Here is a 20,543-nt window from a genome sequence, read left to right on the forward strand (position 1 = left end):
TTTATTTATTTTATTCCTATTATTTATAAGGCGTGTATATGCTAATATGAGCTTATCCTTATACGAAATATACACATACACGTGAGATGTTATGGGCACGTTTTATTGATCACAAATTAGTATTTCAGACGGCCAATTCGTCTGCAATAAATAAGACGGGATTTTAAGGTTCACAGTGATTAAGTTAGTGTTACAACTTATAATATCTTCGGTTCCGAAAACAATCACATGGTTGGAAAATAGTTTTAAAATCTCGTCTTATTGTTTCAGACAAAAATAATGACCCCCTTAACTTTACTTGATAGTGAAATCAACCCCTTAAGTTTATTTTGTTGTAATTTACCCCCTTCATTTAAGTGAAATCAAAACCCAATTTATATCAAGGCTAAAATATCGCCGGAAAATCGAAATATCACCAACATCTCATTACTAATTCACCGTCAACACAAATTTTTCACCGGAGAAAAAAAATTGAAATTCGATACATTCCATATACATACATACACTCCTACGTACAAATTATAGATTTGCACGTATACTACAAAGTATTACTGCTTTTTTGCACCATAATTAAACTACATTTCATGTTGCTATGGTCTTTCACTCTACTTTTCTACTCTCGTAAAGTTCCATGTCTACATATTCTGTTCAAGCTAAGTCAATCGGTGTATTCTCTTTTGAAATTATTATTGGAGTGTCTAAAAGTCTTACTTATGCATTTGAATTCATATAGTACGTACTCGTATATGTTGTTTTTCTATTGACTTGGCAGTTGGGAGGTTATACTAAACAACCGATTAATCGATAAGATGTTTATGAATGAAAATTCAATAATTTTGTGTCAAGTATTTCATTCATTACAAAACAGTGATGGCATCTTATAGCAATTTACCAATTCAACGGTAGGAAACTGCAACATATGAAATTTCCGGCGAGATTTTCGCCGGAGAAAAAAGTAGGGTTTAATTTCACTTAAGAGCAAAGTTAAGGGGGTAAATTACAACAAAGTAAACTTAAGGGGGTTAATTTCACTATCAAGCAAAGTAAAGGGGGTCATCTACTCCTTTCCCGTAAATTAAAGGGTTCTATATCGATTTTCAACAAATTCGAATTACGGAATTATAAAAAATCTCATGCAGGTTAAGTATTAAGATTGGAGATGATTAGCAAACTTACTTGGATGATGCAGAACGGAGAGTATATGATGGTATAAATTTAAGGCAATTTTTATTCCTTTTTACTCCCTTAAAATTTTGTCTTTTCGAAAAACTCATAATCAATATTCTCCCTTGTATCTCTATATATAGGGCTCAAGAGAATCGTAAATATTTAAATAAGGAAAGTTATTATTCTTGTTACTTTTATAATTAAACCATATTTATTTATTACAATATTGCCTAAAACTTGTGCAATATATGATCTTATTATAGAGCTAATTAATACTTCCCAAATACTAGCTCATTTAGAAATCAGACTACGAACAACTCCTAGCAAAACATCATACGCTCCTAACCACACAGAATTAATCTGTTATACTAACTCCTCGAAAAAAAGGCCACAAAAAATACAAATACGGTAATTTCACACCTCTCGCTCTCACCGACAGGGCGACCGGCAACCAATGCGGTCCGATCCCATACGGCCATCTCAACCGAACACTCTCTTTGGCGAGTCTACTGCGAACCAGATGTCCTGTGACTCGCTTTGGCAATGTGCAAAGCATGAGTTTATAAACATTACTCCTGTAATTGATTTCTTATATAAAGGGTATATGGCTTTAGGCTTTTTCAACCGATAATCTGCAATTGTACTGAGCATTGCATCCGCTGACAACTGGTTCATTATATAAGGTGCGAAAACTATTTTAATGAGTCACTTTGTAAAGACGAGCAATCATCCAGCGGATGATCCCTATTATTCCTTCTAGGAAAAGGAATAGATTCACAAGGAAATCGAAAGCTCAGTGTCGATCCTTTGTAAGGAAACGAGGGACATAAGGAAAGTCTGTAAACAATTAAAAAAATCCTCGATAATCAGGTATGAAATCGAAAGCTCAGTGTCGATCCTTGCTCACGAAACAACTCTTAGTCAAATAGGGCATTCCTGATTCCTATTGGACAATCAAACATTCAGTCAAGTTGGTATATACGGAGTATCTTTTATGTTTCCAAGTTACCTTAGACGACTAATAGGAAACACGACTAATAGGAAACTCGATTACAATAAGGGGGAGGGGGGATTCGAACCTGGGACCTATTGTCCACAATACCTCCGTCTTAACCACTAGACTAAGACATCCTTGGTGGTTCCTTTGCTTTAGTGTGGAGTAGTTTTCGTCAATTGTATTTCGAGCTTATTTGTGACAGACTCTCATCGTTACAAATTTGCAACCTCTCACAAACTGCAACAAGCGAAATTGTCAATTATATTTCGAGCTCATTTATGACAAACTCTTTCGTCACAAATTTACAACCTCTCACAAACGGTAATTTGTGACCTCTCACAAGCTGCAACAACTGAAATTGTCAATTGTATTTCGAGTTCAAATGGGTTCGGTAACAAATTGAATGCCTACCAAACATCTAATATTGTACTCCTTCCGTCACGGTCATTGTTGTCCTTTTTCATTTTAGATGTCACAATCAATTATTGTCATTTAATTATTGACTCCCTTCTATTTAGCATGATCTAGATTTAAATTGGGGGATAATATTTCAAGGAAGCAGCAGCCAACAAGAATTAAAACACCTGGAGTGTGACTAAAGACGTGCAATATATAAACTACTCCGCATAAAATAAATTTTGAGAATGTTATACATAACCAATATAGGTACTGTTTGGCCTTGCTTATGGAAAATGACTTTTCCTTTTCAAAAGGAGTTTATTCATAAGTTACTTTTCGGAAAAGTTTTAGTTGTTTGGCCATACTTTTGTAAAAGCGGTTTCTCACAAAATTTATATGTTTGGCCTAACTACTTTAGTACAACTTTTGTTTGCTTATTTGGTTATTTATGTAAAAAGTAGAAGTAGTAAATATCTACTTCTCCTCTTGGAGGTGAATAATCAGTTTTTGACTTCTCAAAAGTACTTTTAACACTCTCTAATTTACCATGTTTGACCAAGCTACTACTTTTTCAATTACAAAAGCACTTTTTAAGCTTGGCCAAACAGCACCATAAATTCCCATTCCTAAAAGAAAATAACTTAAATGCAACCTAGAAACCATAGATATTATTACTCAATCCATTATGGTTTACAATATATATATAGATAGATAGATAAATATCCAAAAGCGTCTTCTACAAAATGAAAAAAATTACACGACATAATAAGTTATTAAGGACCAAAACACGTCCTCCACAGCTCCACCGACGGGGCTACCTGCATATCAACGACATAGATAAGGACCGAAACAGCATAGGCATTTATCATCCTCAATTACCAGAATATTATGCACAAAAGGAAAGTATCAGAGAGTAAATGAGAAAAGGGAACATACATCGGATGTACTACCTCAAGGCTTTTTGTTTTTTGAGCATATATGTATTTTTTTTAGAATAATAAAGTTTAGAAGTTAGATTTAAATATTTTTTCTGTCAAAACTCAAATTTAACTAAATTTATATGTAATATTTTTGAGTTTTATTGTAATTTTTTAGAGCTTAATATTTAAGTGAATAAACTCAGAAACTTTAAAACAAAATTCAAAAACTTTATTATAATGCTCAGAAACTATAGAAATGGAGGTAGTAACTCAGATGTATAATCCTCTTATTGTAAATTGTATATCAAAAGAAATGTGCCTGTTTTTTTTTTTGGTACTAAACGAAGGCCATCCAAAGGATCACCAACCGTAGTTGTAGTCATTGAAGAGTAACCTCAACTAGTTTCTTATTCCCTGATAACTATTGAAAGCAATAAGGCAGAATCAAACAAACAGAAAGAGGGTGGGTTACTTACATAGCAAATGCAGCTTCTACGTGGATGAAAGGATTACATATCGGACCTCCATCAAAACACATCCTCCATAAGCCAGTAACCTCAACTAGTTTCTTCAGCCCTTCTTTTCCCTTCTTTCCCTCATTACACCTCCCCAACGTCTGCCCTTGTATCCCCTTCCTTTTCTTATTACACCTCAACGACTCTACTTCACTCAAGCCAACCTTTGGAATAGAAAATTCAAGCGCACTAATTTTCACATAGCGGTTTCCCACAAAGGTATCATGAGCATGAGGCTTATCAACACCAGACTCGACGAAATAAAGGCGACCATTAGGACCAATAACCGTCTCTAATGGGCGACTATACATATGTGGTGGCAATGGCGTGGAAAAACGGTAAGGATCGTGAATCTTAATTTCCTTAACTCGAAATCCATTATCCCCGTAACGGAGTTGGAAAGCACAAAAATTTCCAGTTTTCAAAGAAAAGCCACAACATAATGAAGGTGCATGTGGTAATTTGGTTGCAAGCCCAACAAAAGGTAATACTTCATCGCTAGCATAATTCCAAATTTGGTTATCTATGTCATAAACATATGTGCCACGCGCCTGCTTAAGACTAATAAAAACAGCATCACCCAGACTAGTTTTACCATCAGCAGCAAGAGACACTGCCGCAACTGAGTCAACATGGTACCGTGAACATTTTTGAGAAACCAAAAGCCTCGGAACAGGGAGGGCACACCACTCACCTTCAGGATCGGAAGTATCCAACATTTCAAACTGAATTTCTTGTTTTCCAGGCATAATAAAGTCTGAGCTATAAATAAAACACGATAAAGCATACAAATTCGAGCCTATGGTAAACAGGTAGGCGTTAACTTTGCTGGAATTCAACAATGGTCCTCGGACCAATGTCGACGACAAGGTGTCGTATATAGAAACATTCCTAGAATCAACTGATTTGCCCTTACAAGTGTCGTAGCCACTAATCATGTAGATACGTGAACCAATTCCCGCAAAACCCATCAAATCAGGAAAGACGGACTTATCCATATTCAACACTGGCTCCCCTAAACTTCTGATAATAGTTTCATCTTCAACATTAGAAGAAGCTGGCCTGGTTCACTTATCCGATATAAACAAGCCCGATATTTTTTGTCGCTCATAATTACGAATAGTTGCCTGCCTCCTTCCATTGATACTAAACCCTAAGCAACAATAACAAATTGAATCAACTACTAAACTCATAAACCAAACAGCAATGTTAGAGGAATTAGGGTTAGGTTATGAGTTACGACGGGAATCTATTATGGAAAACCCGGTTCAATGAATCAATACCTTGACACAACGGCAACACATCATCTAAAATCAATAACCAAAAAAAAAAAAACAACTTGACAACTAATTAAGCATCTAACTTATTCTTGAGGTCATGAGCTAACTTTTATTTTGAAAAATAATCATAATCAATGACGAGATAAAATAAATACCTGATCCTGATCCATATATCGGCCTTTGTTTTGCTGCTACTCTCGATTTTAATAGGAAATTCAATTCAATTCAATTTTCTAGGGTTTCAACTTTCAACTAGTTTTGGAGCGCGTGAATATCACGGGATCATTAATAATTTAGTATTGTTTTAATTAGCTTAAAGATTATGATCTATAAATGTTTATCTTCCAATCAATATTTAGGCGTTATTTTAAGTTCTCTTTATTGATTGAATAAATTAAAGTGTTTAGACCGACAAAATAAAACCTCAAAGGTGTTTAAGGTAGACAAGTAGAGAAACAGCGATAACACAAGAAATGATAATCGTAGACAAAAATATGGCAATGTGTATAGGTAGTATAAATAGATAGTATAAATGAGGAGGGAAGCAAAAAATTCATCATTTAAGAAAAAAGTGATATGCTAAATTAGTAGAATGTATTAATTATTAATAGGTATAAAGATGAGAGAAAACTAAAAAAGTTTATTATATTTACATTATTTTGTCACATTAAAATTCGTCATTTTAGGTACCATTTAATTAAATTGTACAGATTTATTTATAAATGAGTGAATGAAATCAATGCCATGTAAGTATGTAACTATAAATTGATAATCCACGTCACATTAAAATTTCCATGTTACATTTAATTGAATTTGTCATTTTAAGTACCCCTTTAATTAGATTGTATAGATTATACAATCTAATTAATACAATGAGTGAATGAAATCAATGCCATGTAAGTATGCAGCTCTATTTTCCAGCCCAAGTCCAGTGACTGATGGTTCTACGGTTGGAAAATATTGCTGCTTAAACACGCCATACGTAATGGCGTGTTTTCTTCTTAAGACACGCCATACGTAATGGCGTGTTTCCTTTGCTAATATTTTTCAGCTACTGACTTTGGTTAGTTTTTTGGACTGCCTAAACACGCCATTACGTATGGCGTGTTCTTTGAATTAAACACGCCAATACGTATGGCGTGTTTAAGCCTCATACAGGCTCGTCAAAACCGAGCCTACGTGGACACCATTTCGATAATTGTTTTCAAAACCGACCCAAAACGACAATTCTTTTATTTTTGAGCATTATTTCAAAAACGGACTCGTAAATTGATGACTAAAGTTATGAGAGGGAGATAAAAAGTTTGAATCAATTTTTTAAATTTTTTTGTATGTTTGAGACTTTATATTTTTAATGTTTTTTAATAATAAGCATGTGACACATGATAATAAAAAAATGATTTTTTTTATGACACATGGCTTAGTGAGATGACTTAGTGAAATATTTAGTCTTGCTTTTTTATAATATTGTACTTTACATACCATTTTTTTTAATAACATGAAAATTATGATTATTGTTATATAATTGTGAGGGGAAAGCAAAAAGATCATCATTAAGAAGATAATAAAGTAAAATAAATAGGGTAAATTGATAACCAAAGTTACGGGAGAGAGATAAAAGGTTTGCAACATTTTTTTTTTTTTTGTGTGTTTGCAACTTATATTTTTTTTTTAAAAAAAAAATTATGAATGAGGTGAAATATAAGGTTTTGTTTGTCATGTTGAACTCATAGCTGGTAAGAATAGAAACTATACATATATGAAAAATAAAGGGTTAAACAAATAAAAAAATGGAAAAATAAAATAATAGGCGAAGATAATAAAAAAAAATACGGTTTTTTCCCATGGTACCCTCGAACTATGTCAGATTACACATGGTGCCCCTCATTTTAAGTTTCTATACATGGTACCCCTGTGTTTACCCTTTTCTTTCCCAAAATACCCTCTGCCAAACTTCCGTCATAACACCGTTAGTTTATATCTCCTAAACACTACTTTGCCTCTTGCTTTTACCCATGACACATCTTTCAATCACTAATATTCAATTCTTCATCTTCTTACTTCATCTTCTTACACACTAATCTTCAATTCTTCATCTTCTTACATTACATTTTTAAATCTAATCTCACCCGTCCCCTTTACCACCGTCACCACCACTACCACGGTCCACCACCACCATTACCAACGACACCATCCAATCCAACCACCACCACTGATGACGCCACTCTACCGCCCTCCCGACACGACGTATCTATCTCTTATAACTCGCCAACGACGTATTTTAGACCCACGACCTCACCCTTAAACGACCAGATCTCGTGTCTTGAGGGGAGGGGAAAAAGGTTTCGTGTTTCAAGGAGGAATTTTTTGGTGTTTTATGTGGTGATTTTGGAGGTGAGTAGTAATTTTAAAGGGTAGAAGAAAAGGATTAAAAAGTTCGGTGTGGAGGTGAACCGGCTCATCGGTGGCAGGTATGACTTGTCGGTGCCGGCGACTTTGTTTGCTTGCGGTGTGGGCCACAATTGTGGTGGTTGGTGTCGAGTGTTGGTTTTTAGTGGTGGTTGGTGGGTGTTGATGATTCTTGTTTAGGGGAAAGAATAATGGGAGGTGGTTTGCAAATGGTGATGCAGATTTCGAGTGGTAAGGATGGGTTGGGACCGCCTTGTGCGTGGTTGGTATGGGTCTTCCGTGGGGCGGGTCTGTGGTCGTTGGTCTGGCTGTGATGGGATTTTGATATATATATTTTTTTTTTGTAGATGATGATAATGGTTGATTTGAGGATTTAGGTATTAAAGGTTTGTTTAGTAGATTAATTAAGGATTTAGATAATAGGACTAACGGTGTTATGACGGAAGTTTGAAAAAGGGTATTTTGGGAAAGAAAAAGGTAAATCCAGGGGTACCATGTGTAGAAACTTAAAATGAGGGGCACCATGTGTAATCTGATATAATTCGAGGGTACCATGGGAAAAAACCGAAAAAAATATAAGGTCCCTATTTATACTAATCACACGGAGGAATTAGGGTTTCGATAAAATTTTGGAAGTAAATCTCGAAAAGATCTTAAAATACGCAGAAAGGAGCTGGGGAAGAGGCGCAGCAACCACCGCGACTCTTGGAAGAGGCGCAGCAGGTGCTGCGTTCTTTCCCCAGAGGCTTTCTCCTGCGGAAGAAAGATTTTCCGCGTTTCTATTATGGAATTGCGTTTGATCTCAATTTCCTTTTTATTTAAAATATAATTTCGGAAAATACTTTGCCAAAAGATTAAAAGATTGAAATATGGAATAGAAATATCCGGAACATTCCAGAATATTCCGACTCGGCATTTTAAATGGTTATTAGAAAATGAAGACGGTTTTTGACCCGGACTCCAAATGTACTCTAATTACTGTCAAAACGACCGTAACGGCGCGTAGATGACGACCAAGGAGTAGACACAAGTATTTGAGCTATCACTTGACGATAAACTTACGAATTGTCATAAATCGTTCCGCGTACCAAACATGCGGCCAAATCATCACCGAGTGGTTTGCGGAAGGTGCAGAAATGAGGTATCTACAAAACTAAACTGAACTTATAAGGTTTGAAGTGAACTTAAATTAACTGATTTTAAGTTCAAAAGAACATGACCTTATTGAGATTGGAAAAGAATTTCAAACCTTATTCGACCAAAGTCAATGTTTGATGGCCTCTAGTCCAACACTTCCAAATGGCCAAATAGGCAGCAGGTAAAGTAGTTGTAGCCACCAATATCCAAGCCACTAAGCCCAATATGGATAGACATACCTATTCCAAATTCAATCTCACGTTATTCTCACCTATGAATCATCTTGATGACCCAGTGTTAACTAAATCGAGCCAAATTGACTCACCTCAAACAAAAGTAGTTGTACTGATAGTATATTATTATAGTGGATTCTAGTCGATTTGGCTAGTGAGTTTTACTTCCGGTTTGGAAGGTTTTGCCCTGGGTTTGACCCTAAATACTGTCTTTACTTATCGATTGGTTACTTCCGTTGCGCGTGGGAGATTAACGCTAATTTCTCAACATATACAACTATGCTGAACTGAGAAAAACAAGCAGCCGAAAATGAAACAACAAGAATGTTATAAATAACTTAAATAAGTTATCATTCCCGAAGGAAAATGATTTGCACAAATACTACAGTACCTTTGGGGAAGTAATATAGTTCTACTGTTTCTACGACATAAAGAAGATCTGAAAGCGTCCTCAACAAAAGATAACTTTCATACAACCTAAGAATAGAGAGCATATATAAATATTGCAGAAATACATATAATTCTGCAACACAAATTAGGATCCAAGTCTGTCCGCGGCAAAAGAGAACTACCGAAGAAAGTACTATAGAACGAGTCTAATGCGTCCTCTCCCGCTACCTACCAAAGAAGTCCTCTCTAGCTACCTGTACAGTGGCACAAGAATTTACCACGATTAATTACCACAAACGTTATGCACAAAAGCACCAAAGAGTTTATTTGGGATACTATTGGTAATGACAAGTAATAATGCATAAAGTGAGTAATGAAAAGATTTTTATATGCAAGGCGGCTACTTACATGGCAAAAGCGGCCTTGACATGTAGTAGAGGATCACAGACCGGACCTCAGGCCCGGTTCTGAGGGTCGTTTGGAGGGGCGGCGGCCTAGGGCCCAAGCTAGAAAGAGACCCATTGTTGTCGTATGTAGATACAAATTATTCCATGTTTATACTAGTTGAGATCCCGTGCTAAAGCACGGCATTAGAGAGCTAAAGCGGGATATTTGTGAGCTTGACTTGTATAGTGGAGATTTAAGATATTTATATAAATGAGTTGTACTTATAATAAGTTCTAATGTACCTTATAATGTTAGTGATATGCACCAAAAAAAGTGTACTATTTAAAGGACTTTTAGATTAAATTATTTTTGTGCGAGCCTTTTTTTATTGGGTCGTGCTTTTTCACATACGGATTTTACTCTTTCACATACGCATTTTACAATTATACCCTTATCATTTTTTCCTCCCTCACCCAATTGATGTTTTTTCATCTCCTTTCCTTTCACCTCCCTCCGACAACCCAATCCGTCCAATCATACTCCGGACGCCGTGCTCCACCCGACCATGATCCAACGTAAGTGTAAGAGTGCAAGATTTAACAACCCATTTACTGCCCCACTTATGATATGCGACTGATATTACTTCTTGCATTATTGCCCCACTAATCAATCTTCACTACTAATCAATCCTCACTGGATCATTTGGCCACTCATATTTTGTCAAATAAATCGGCAATCGTCAGGGTTCGCACTAATTGAAACTCTATAACCTTTACTTCTTGGTTTTTTCCAACTATAAACCCTAATTGATAAACTATCCATTAATTTTACGAATTGATAATCCTAATAATTTCAACAAAACAAATTAATAATTGCTAAACAACTAAATTATTTCACTCATTGGAGAATTATAATCCACTTTTAAGTTTTTAGAGCAATTAAATTCGATTCTAGGGGAAAATGTACATATAAAACACTTAATTTGTTTAGGTTAGAAAAAAGGGTATGGTATGGAAAGTTAATGAAAAAATGTATGTGAAAGAGTAAAATTCGTATGTGAAAAAGTAATTTCGTTTTTTATTATTACAAATAATGAAAACCGATTATTATTCAAAAATATACTCTAATATAGGGTCACTACTAATAGGGGATATGATCATTGAGTTAAAAACAAAATGTAAGTAAATCGCATATTAACTTTATAAACGAAAACAAATATAAAAATAATACGACACATCTAAACGGACGATTCATAAACAATTAAAACTACTATTTTCTCCATATTCTTACAAACAATAACCCGGCCCAAATGAGAGTATAACACTACCCCAACCTATCCAACACCAACCATTAATCAACCCGATTTCTTACAAACAATAACCTGACCCAAACTACTATTTGTTTTGTTAATAACTCAATACATCACTCCCCTTTCCAACCGACAAAACAAATACTATGATTAAAAAAATTCCCGACGACCACAGCCAGATTCCACCGACACCAAACAAAATTATTACGATTTAAATTCAGCAAAAGATTAATTAGAAAAAATAATTTTAATTGGCCTTTTATTTGACCCAAAAGATTACGATTAGGGTATTTTATGGAAGGTGTAATAGTACATAAATGATTTGAAATAAGATCTTTTTATGATATTAGTATATTATAATGATATGTATATCCCTAATTTTGGTGCGTATGTTAATTAACCTTTATTAGAAGGATATGTAAAAATTTTATATTTTTAGTAGCATAGTTGACATGTATTTTTAGTAGCATAGTTGGCGTGTACTAATGTTATAGATTTTAGTGGACTTGTATATGTTATAGATTAATTGACAGCGTACACTAAGCCCTACATAGTAATATGTAAAAAAAGGCCCACTTATAGGTATGAGCATTTAGGCGGGAAAAAGTTTTAGTTTTCTTATTCTTTTAGTTTTAGGGGGATGGCGATTAAGCAACAACCATATACAAATGGATTTCCGAGTTTTTACGAAATCAAACTTGTTTCGTTGTTTTCAAAATGGAATAGTATTAAAACCGTCATTGCAAAAATTAATCAATTACTAAAAGACTGGTATCTATTTATTTAATTAATAATACTCATGTTTGTAAAGTAAATAAAGTCGCATACACTATTATTTATTCAAACTCAAATTTTTCAATCAATCACTCTCTGTCACAATGTTAAATAAGTGACTACTTATGTTCTCAAGTTGTTTTCCTATTCTTAATAACTAATTAATTTTTTAATTGTATTATATAATTTCTTTTCTTGGTTCATAAGGAGTAAAGACTCTATCTAAAAGTATTTCAAATTTTGATATTCTGACAAAAATAGTATTATATCTACCCTTATTTAGCACATGGTATATTAGTATATACATGTACTACCTATATCAATGTAAGACATACAATTCTTAATACAATTCTTCCTCTTCTCATAAATCTATCATATAATACATGACGTGTATACTTTACTAAATTGGAATGTAATGCTTTCCGTGTTGAGTGTGGTCGTCAACCGAGAAAATCGTTATAGATATTACTTGGAACCACTGACTAATTAACGCTATGATAATGGTGTAGTTGTGCTACGATAATGGTTGAACAATGTCGAGCTAAAATGTAACTATGTTATTAAAATCGTAATTTTGTTTAGATAATGGTCAAGTCTGTGATTTATTAAGTGGTGAAGGGAGTATTGAACAACTTGGTATATAATTCGAGATCTATATTATAATGTATTGTTTAAAATTGAAAGCGAAAAAATGATACATAATGTCACTATGTGAAAGACTTCAACAATCATGAACTACTTATTTGATAAAAAAAAAATCAATTACTATAAAACTCTCAGATTAATTGATTGGAAATAACTAATTATTTTATCAAATTTTTTATTATAAAGCTTCTCAATCCTTGATCTTTCATATTTGTAATTGCTCATGGGTGCATTGTTCTCTTTAGTTTCTTTCTTTTACGTGCTACATGCATGAGTACCGAATGATGTAATTTTCTTCTTCTTTCAGAAGGATTGATATTTATGCAATGTTTTTTATTTATCTTGAAGATTCATGCCTGCATTCACCATTCAAGTATATTTTGAATTTCTTAAATAGTACGCAGAATTTATAAGAAAAAAGGGAAGCAAAAGCCCCCTTACTTTTCATATGATATTGAAAGTTGATTTTGAAATAGTTGCATAAATTCTCATATATATGAGACTGTTTCACATAAAAAGTATATAAACCGTCCATATAAGAAAATATGAGAAATTTTCCCATAACTAAGTCAGTCTTGGATTCACTTAATATGAGACAATCTCACAAAAAAACTTATTTTAAAAAAAAAATAAAGCAATCATTAATGAAATTCGGCATAATTGGACGAATAGACCATGTCATAAAACATGAATAACTAAATAATATGGTAAAACCTCACCATTCAATACTACCGAGAGTTATATATTACGTTATCTGATCAAATTTCCGTAGGTAATACTCCTCACTGCACAAAAAAAAATTAAACAACATTATTAACAAACATAAAAAAAAAAAAAATAACGTTAAATTTACCATATACAATAACATAGCAATACACAACTACAATACTTTCCTCAAAAAAAAATACACAACTACAAAAAACATGAATAACTAAATAATATGATAAAACCTCACCATTCAATACTATCGAGGGTTATATATTACGTTATTTGATCAAATTTCCGTAGGTAATACTCCTCACTGCACAAAAAAAAAATTAAACAACATTATAAACAATCATAATAAAAAAAATAATAACGTTAAATTTACCATATACAATAACATAGCAATACACAACTACAATACTTTCCTAAAAAAAAAATACACAACTACAATAAATCCATGACAATATGAGTATATGACATGGGAAGAGGAGGGAAATGTATAAGGGTGGTTAGGAGAGATTTTCCATACATGAAAATTTTACATTAAAAATTTAACCATATATAATGATACATAGAGAGAATACATACATAGTAATATAGTATCCTATACATACTAAAATTTAGCATTTAATTTCATGTGATACTAAACTCTAGTATTTAAAGTCTTATAATCTCTATCTTTTTTTAACCAACTGAATAATATATGTAGCTTTATAATTATGATATTAGCTATCTTTTAATTTACTATTTTAAAATTCCGATGGTACTTCAGCCTAGGAAATCGCTCTAAATCAATAGACAATGAAGAGAGAGGATATTGAGCTTTTATGTTTATATGATTGTATCGAAGATAACATAAAATATACGAGTATCTGTGAATATTTTTTTTCTAATTTTTAGAATATAACATAAATATAGACAAAACTTTCGTATACAAATTGTATACTTTTTTTATCAATAAATCTTGATAAAACATTATTCAATCAGAATTTTGTGCATTTTTTGTAAAAATCTCCATTCATTATTAAGATGTTACAAATAAAATGAATGAGTAGATCCGTGTAATTTTTGTACGGGTTTAAAGTTAGTAAAAAGTAAACAAATGACCGGAACGGGGGGAGTTTAATAAATAAAGACAAAATATTGAAGACAAACAACAATAATAACAAAAATCGTGGCAAAAGACTAATAAACGTAACAATATTCATAGCAAAATATTAATAATTTGTGATAAAGTTTAGTAAATTGTGGTCATAAACGTAACATATGTTTGGCGATATATTATGGCAATATACCTATTGATTAATAAAAGTTTTTTTTTCTTACGAGTCTTCTTTTTTCCTTAAGGCCAAATGCGATCGCGAATCCGGGTTTACAAAACACCATCAACGTAAAAACGTAGATAGTCTCGTGAATTTCACGAGTAATAGAACTAGTGTTTTAAAGAAAATGATCATACATTTTATTTTTTAAACGGAGCCCTAATCTAGACTTTTGCCTAGGGCCCCACAAATCTCAGGACCGGGCCTGCCGGACCTCCAAAATAACTCAATCTCCATAAACCGGTTAACTTAACTTGTGTTACCGTCTCTTCTTTGGGTTTTATCGTCTTACATTTCTTCGGCTTTTGCACTTCTTCTTCGTCAACCTTGAGATTAGATAATTCGTACGCACTAATCTTCACATATCGATTTCCATCTAACGTGTTTGTTACGTTAGGCTTATCAACCCCGCTTCCGACAAAATAAAATTCAGGGCCTTGAACCATTTTTGTTGGGCGAGTAAATAGAAACGGGGGCAATGGCGGGGAAAAACTAAAAGGGTCCTGAAAACTAGTTTCATGAATTTGAAGCATATTAGTCATTTCATCTTCATCACCGTTATAATTAAATCGAAAAAAACAAAACGTTTTAGTTTTTATGGATATACCACAACACAAAGAACAAGTGTGTGTATTGTACTTCCATGTCCAGAAAAGGAAAAACTTCATCACTAACAAAATCCCACATCTCCTTAGATATGTCGAAAACATAAGTGCCACATTGACCTACACTCAAGAAAACAACTCCTTCTGAACTGCTACCGCCATCTAAAATCATTGGCACAAATGCACTAACCAAGTATTTAGGACGAAGACGGTTTTTGGAAATGTTGAGGGTTGGGATTGGCAAAGGACACCACCCACACTCGAGCTTTGAATTATCCAACACTTCAAATAAAATCTCTCGTTTTGGAGGGCTACTATTACGATCATCATTATAAAGAGCGTCTGACAAAGCGAATAATTTGGAACTGAGCGTAAATAGATGAGGAGACATCTTACCATAATTAAGAGATGGTCCTCGGCTAAATTCGGATGTCTTAGTATCATAGATGAATACATCCTTAGAAGCTCGCACTTCCTGTTTATCATCGTACGAGAATCCACCAACTATGAATATGCGTGATCCTACGGCAGCAAAACTCACAGCGTCAGAGAAGACGGACCTATCCATCTCGAACAGTGGTTCCTCTAAGTTTCTAAGAGCAAGTACAATGGTTTAGCTTAGAGCAACTCCAATGACGACATGTAGCCTGTCTTTCCCCATTACTTTTCTAAGCAACATAGGTTTTGAGCTACATCGTCATCCAATGGTAAACTACAGTACATTGTAGCTTAGAATCCCCCACATGATATTAAATATAATATTTTAAATTATTTTCTTATTTTTTAATTAGTTATTTTTTCCATTTAAATGTCAAGCCATGTAGCTTGGTAGAGCTACAATGGCTTATAAGCATCATCATATTTTTCGTCTCTAATGGTGAGCATACTGCCTGACAATTTTTAATAATTGCAAGCAAGTCCTTAAATACAACCATTGGAGTTGCTCTTAGGGACTTGCTTGCAATTTCTTAAAATTGCAAGCTAGTGGCTAAACCATTGGAGATAGCCAAGTATGATTGCTTAGGTTGAGCAACTAGCTTAAGTGGTCCCACTAAAAAAAACAACCAATAAGAAATTAGTTGGGTTCAATCAAGCTAGTATAAACAAAGCTAAACCATTGTACAAGTTTGGTAGTTGTAGCTTAACATTTGATGTGGCAAAGGTAAGCTAGTTGCAACTAGCTTACCATTGGACTTGTTCTAACCGTCATTTCATCCCCAATATCAAGAGCAGAACGTGGTTCGCGTATCCGATATAACGAAAAACGGTTTTCGTTATTGCTAGTCATAATTAAGAAAAGCCTTCTACTTTCTTCCATTGATATACAATCCTGAGCAACAAAAAGGTAAACAAATTATTGGGGAGGAGGGAGTATCTCGTAAACCAGTTACATACATTCAGTCATCAATTATACAAGTTACATAACCAAAGCCTAAAATCAGCAAAAAAAAATAACTTGAGCTCATAAGCTAACTTATACAATTTTCCCAGAAATTAACGAGATAAAAAAAAATACCTGCTAGGGTTTCAATTTTGTTAGGGCAATCAGTGCCGATGATGGAGATGGTAGTATGAGAGTAAGGCGGTAGCAACTAGCGAGACATATATTGATGAAACAATTGTCGTTTTTCTCACTTGTTAAAGCCTAAACAAATTAGACGAGTAAGTTTGACCCGAACCGAGCAAAACCTTTAACATAAACTAGGATACTTTCTAAAACATAAGCTTTCCTAATCATAGACTTTTCCTAATTATTAATTGAAAACTCAAAATATCGTAATATCATTCGATAGGATTGTTGCAAATTGAAATTGACCCGACCAAATCCGACCTGATGATGACACATAATCTAATAAAACCTGATTAAGACAGTTCCAACCTTAGGTGACCTCTAAAACGAGTCCAACCCTCGTTAATTAAGTCAAAGGTTGACTTGATCTAAAGATAACCTGATAACGACCGTATTTCAACTCGAACTGGTAAAATAAATTGAAAAAAATGGACCTGGTAATGAACTGATGTGCCGATCAGACACAACTCAATCTACACTCTACTTGACCTCACAAATTATCAGAATGACCCGACTCGAAAATGAACTTTATAATGATCCCACAAAACCAAAACTCGACCTAAACCCAAACCCAACCTAACAAGACAAGACAATGTTGACACGGTTGTCGCAACCCTATCAAAAATAAACTAACCGACTCTAACTAATATAGCAGAGGTAAGTCGGGTATCGTATTCGCGGTCACTATCTACTTGTTATTCAGTCTGTCTACGGTCACAAAGTAGGGGGTTTTGATTTGTTTTAACTAAACTAATGAACGATGTTAAAAACAATAAAAGAAACAACAATTAAAATAGCAAGGATGAAATAAAGATGTGATCAAATAAAGAGAAAGATGTGATATCGGTTCACCATGATATTACACAAGTCAGCTAAAGGTAAGGTCAGTCGATTTGATGTGAGAAGGGTAATGGAAAGGTCCTTCCGGTCCGCTATCCGCCCTAGATTCTTGTGGAAAAAAATATGCTTAGTTCACTGGTGTTAAAGAAGATTGTTAGCTCAGTAAACAACACAAATACTATCACAAATTCACAATAGACCAGAGAAGCCGTTTAATATGAAAAATAAGCTCGAATAATAGATTGAGCAAGTCGTCTCATCAACAACATTTAAGAACATTGCGATATTTGATTTTGGAAGCAAACCGGAGATCGTGAGCCTGACACTTCGAGAACCAAGAAACCAGGTTTTGTTGTTCGAGAAAACACAATCAAAGTGAGTGCAACAACTCTCCTATAGGACTGTTTTATAGCATATGATTGGCCAAAATAAGAGAAGCTAGCCCAAAGATAACACTTAATTTAATTTATATTTTAATTAGTGTAAATCTCGTGCAAATGCACGGTTTTAGGACAATAATGTATAAAGACTTTAAATGTCATAGCTTAGTAACATGCTTAAGCTGTATAACCGTATAAAAAAGAAAAAATTTGATAGTTTTCACATCATATAAGATTGGCGTGTAACCTGAACCTAATTGTATAACTTACTTAATTATTAAAAATAATATTATCATACTATTGGCCTCTTTTGGTTGCCATACGAGAATTAATTTCCCATGATTTTACAAAACGCATGAATTGGTCAATTCATGTGAATTGCCCAATACTAGTTTGGTTGACATCCGGGAGCTGAATTGACACAAGAGTTTCCAATTACCTATGTAACACCCCGACCCAAACTGGGTCGGGAGCGGTTACTTATGATAGCTCGCCAGGCTGTGTATATGGCCCACAGATCAACACGGGTCCTTCATAGCGCATTTTATCCCCACTCATGCGCATCCCGAGAACCTTCCCAGGAGGTCACCCATCCTAAGACTACTCCCAGCCAAGCACGCTTAATTGTGGAGTTCTTTTGCATGGATGACCATAAAAGAAAGTGCACTTTGTTGATACAAGTAGTACTTTCAATCCTTTTAAGCATTAGTCATTTAAGACTAATAAAAACAGCATCACCCAAACTACTTGTACCATCAGCAAGAGACACTGCTTTCTTTGGTAATGACGTGTTTGTTCCTTATTTTAAGTTATGTTTATTGTCCAAAATTACAATTATGGACATCATTTTTACAAATAGTTTCATGTCAAATTAAGTTACATTTTTAATTTTTAATATTTGAGCATTATCTTGATAAAGATTCTAGAGTATATGTGTAATAAAATGATAAAATCGTACGAGTAATTTATAACTAGAAAGGACTAAGGTTATAACGTAGCCGGATCATCCAAGAACTCATCGGGATAAGTCGGAGACGTGACCGGAGCGCCCAATAACTCCACTAATGGAATGAACCCCGGTCGTGATACCGGAACTCTTAATCTCTGTCATTCCTTTCCTCCTTGGCCGGATTCGCACATAATATTGGAAGGCATACGCCTACATTTTAGAGTTGTGCAAACGTTAGCTCTTGAACTTGGACGTAATAAGCTTTGCACAATACAAGTAGAATGTAGACAAGTAATAGTAACTAGTAAGTAAATAAGTAAATATCGTCTATTGTGTTAGTTGTTATGATGGTAACTTTTACTAATGAAGTACTTCCCCGGTCCTAGTCGTTTGTTTACTTTAATTAAAATATTCCTTACAAATAATAAAAAATATAAACAACAATTTCATTTCTATGTTCCCTTTTAATTGAAATGGTCAATCGATGCTAATTGTGATCAATATTCTTAATGGAGTAATACACTATTGCAAAAAACGTTATACGGAGTATATGTTTCGAAGACAACCATGATATGAGAACAATTGCAAGCATAGGCAAATTTATACTTCTCTCCCAAACATTTCTATGTCTTGTTAGATTAAAAAAATTCCTCGCAATCGATATAAAAAGTAAATAAATGACTGAGACGGAAATAATATATCTTTAATGGTTACCTTCACCGGCAGCAAGATAGAAGTAGAGATCGATGACATTAGGGCAATTGTTGTAGCATTGTGGAGAGCATTTAATTTATGTTTTTGCGTATAACGACTCTTTCAAATTTCTAAATCCTGTTTATTAAAAGAACAACCACAGAGCTGATGTGTCATCCTGTGGTTGAAAGCCAATTTTTTTTTAAAAAAAAAAAGAAAAAGAATATTTTCTCAGTCATGTAGCCAACCCAACGTTCACTAGAACGATTTATTTAATAGATGACGATATTTCTGCTTGGCACATTAAATAGGTCAATTATTAATTTTACATCATTATTTAACAAATTTCTTTCCCATTAACCAATACCACAAGCATAAAATTCTATATATTGAATTATAGATGGATCCATTGTACTAAGTATATTCATGCAACGAACAATAATAAGGTTAGATTAATTGTAAGTGAAGAAATATGATAAAAGTAATGAATTGAAAATTTAACATTTGTTACAACTCATTTTAATATATCGAATAAAACAAAGAAATTTGACGTAAACTAAAAAAAAAAAAGAGAGAGAAAATTGATTTACGAAAGGATAAAACTAAATATGAAGGTGTTTCCTTGAAAAAGGATCACAGATCTAATAATAAATCAACTACATTAATAAAAATATATTCACGGATTAGATTATATTAAAAATTGAGTAAACATTTACATAAATAGTGATTGAGGATAAAGCCCATAATAACTTGAAACGAGTGTTAAAATTGTTCAAAAAGAACAAATTTAACCAAAGAAAAATGTATAAAAAATTGCAATCGAAAAAAAGGCAACAAATTAATTCAAATTGTTCAAAATAATGAATAATAATAAAATATGGGGAAAAAACCTTATGAGAAGATTAGTGGTAAAGAGC

The 20,543-nt window shown here is 33.7% G+C and overlaps 1 protein-coding gene and 1 long non-coding RNA gene across 2 annotated transcripts; both read right to left on the bottom strand.

Annotated features, from left to right (window-relative positions):
* Positions 1 to 2,781: 2,781 nt before the first annotated feature.
* Positions 2,782 to 5,602, bottom strand: LOC141609505 (uncharacterized). Its single transcript, XM_074428547.1, has 4 exons — positions 5,434 to 5,602; positions 3,960 to 5,151; positions 3,175 to 3,381; positions 2,782 to 2,833 (listed from the first exon to the last, which is right to left on the bottom strand). The coding sequence occupies exons 2-3, from the start codon at positions 4,994 to 4,996 to the stop codon at positions 3,378 to 3,380; spliced, it is 1,041 nt and encodes a 346-aa protein (XP_074284648.1). The 5' UTR covers positions 4,997 to 5,151; positions 5,434 to 5,602; the 3' UTR covers positions 2,782 to 2,833; positions 3,175 to 3,377.
* Positions 5,603 to 9,327: 3,725 nt separating this feature from the next.
* On the bottom strand, positions 9,328 to 16,846 carry LOC141609506 (uncharacterized). Its single transcript, XR_012527447.1, has 4 exons — positions 16,389 to 16,846; positions 14,804 to 15,787; positions 9,856 to 9,901; positions 9,328 to 9,701 (listed from the first exon to the last, which is right to left on the bottom strand). It is a non-coding gene; the product is annotated as an uncharacterized LOC141609506 (long non-coding RNA).
* Between the last annotated feature and the right edge of the window lie 3,697 nt (positions 16,847 to 20,543).

This window comes from Silene latifolia, chromosome 10 (assembly GCF_048544455.1).
Source record: "Silene latifolia isolate original U9 population chromosome 10, ASM4854445v1, whole genome shotgun sequence".
Classification (NCBI taxonomy): domain Eukaryota; kingdom Viridiplantae; phylum Streptophyta; class Magnoliopsida; order Caryophyllales; family Caryophyllaceae; genus Silene; species Silene latifolia.

Coding starts and splice junctions, on each gene's coding strand:
- LOC141609505 (XM_074428547.1), bottom strand. CDS start 4,996: ATGGATAAGTCCGTCTTTCCTGATTTGATGGGTTTTGCGGGAATTGGT.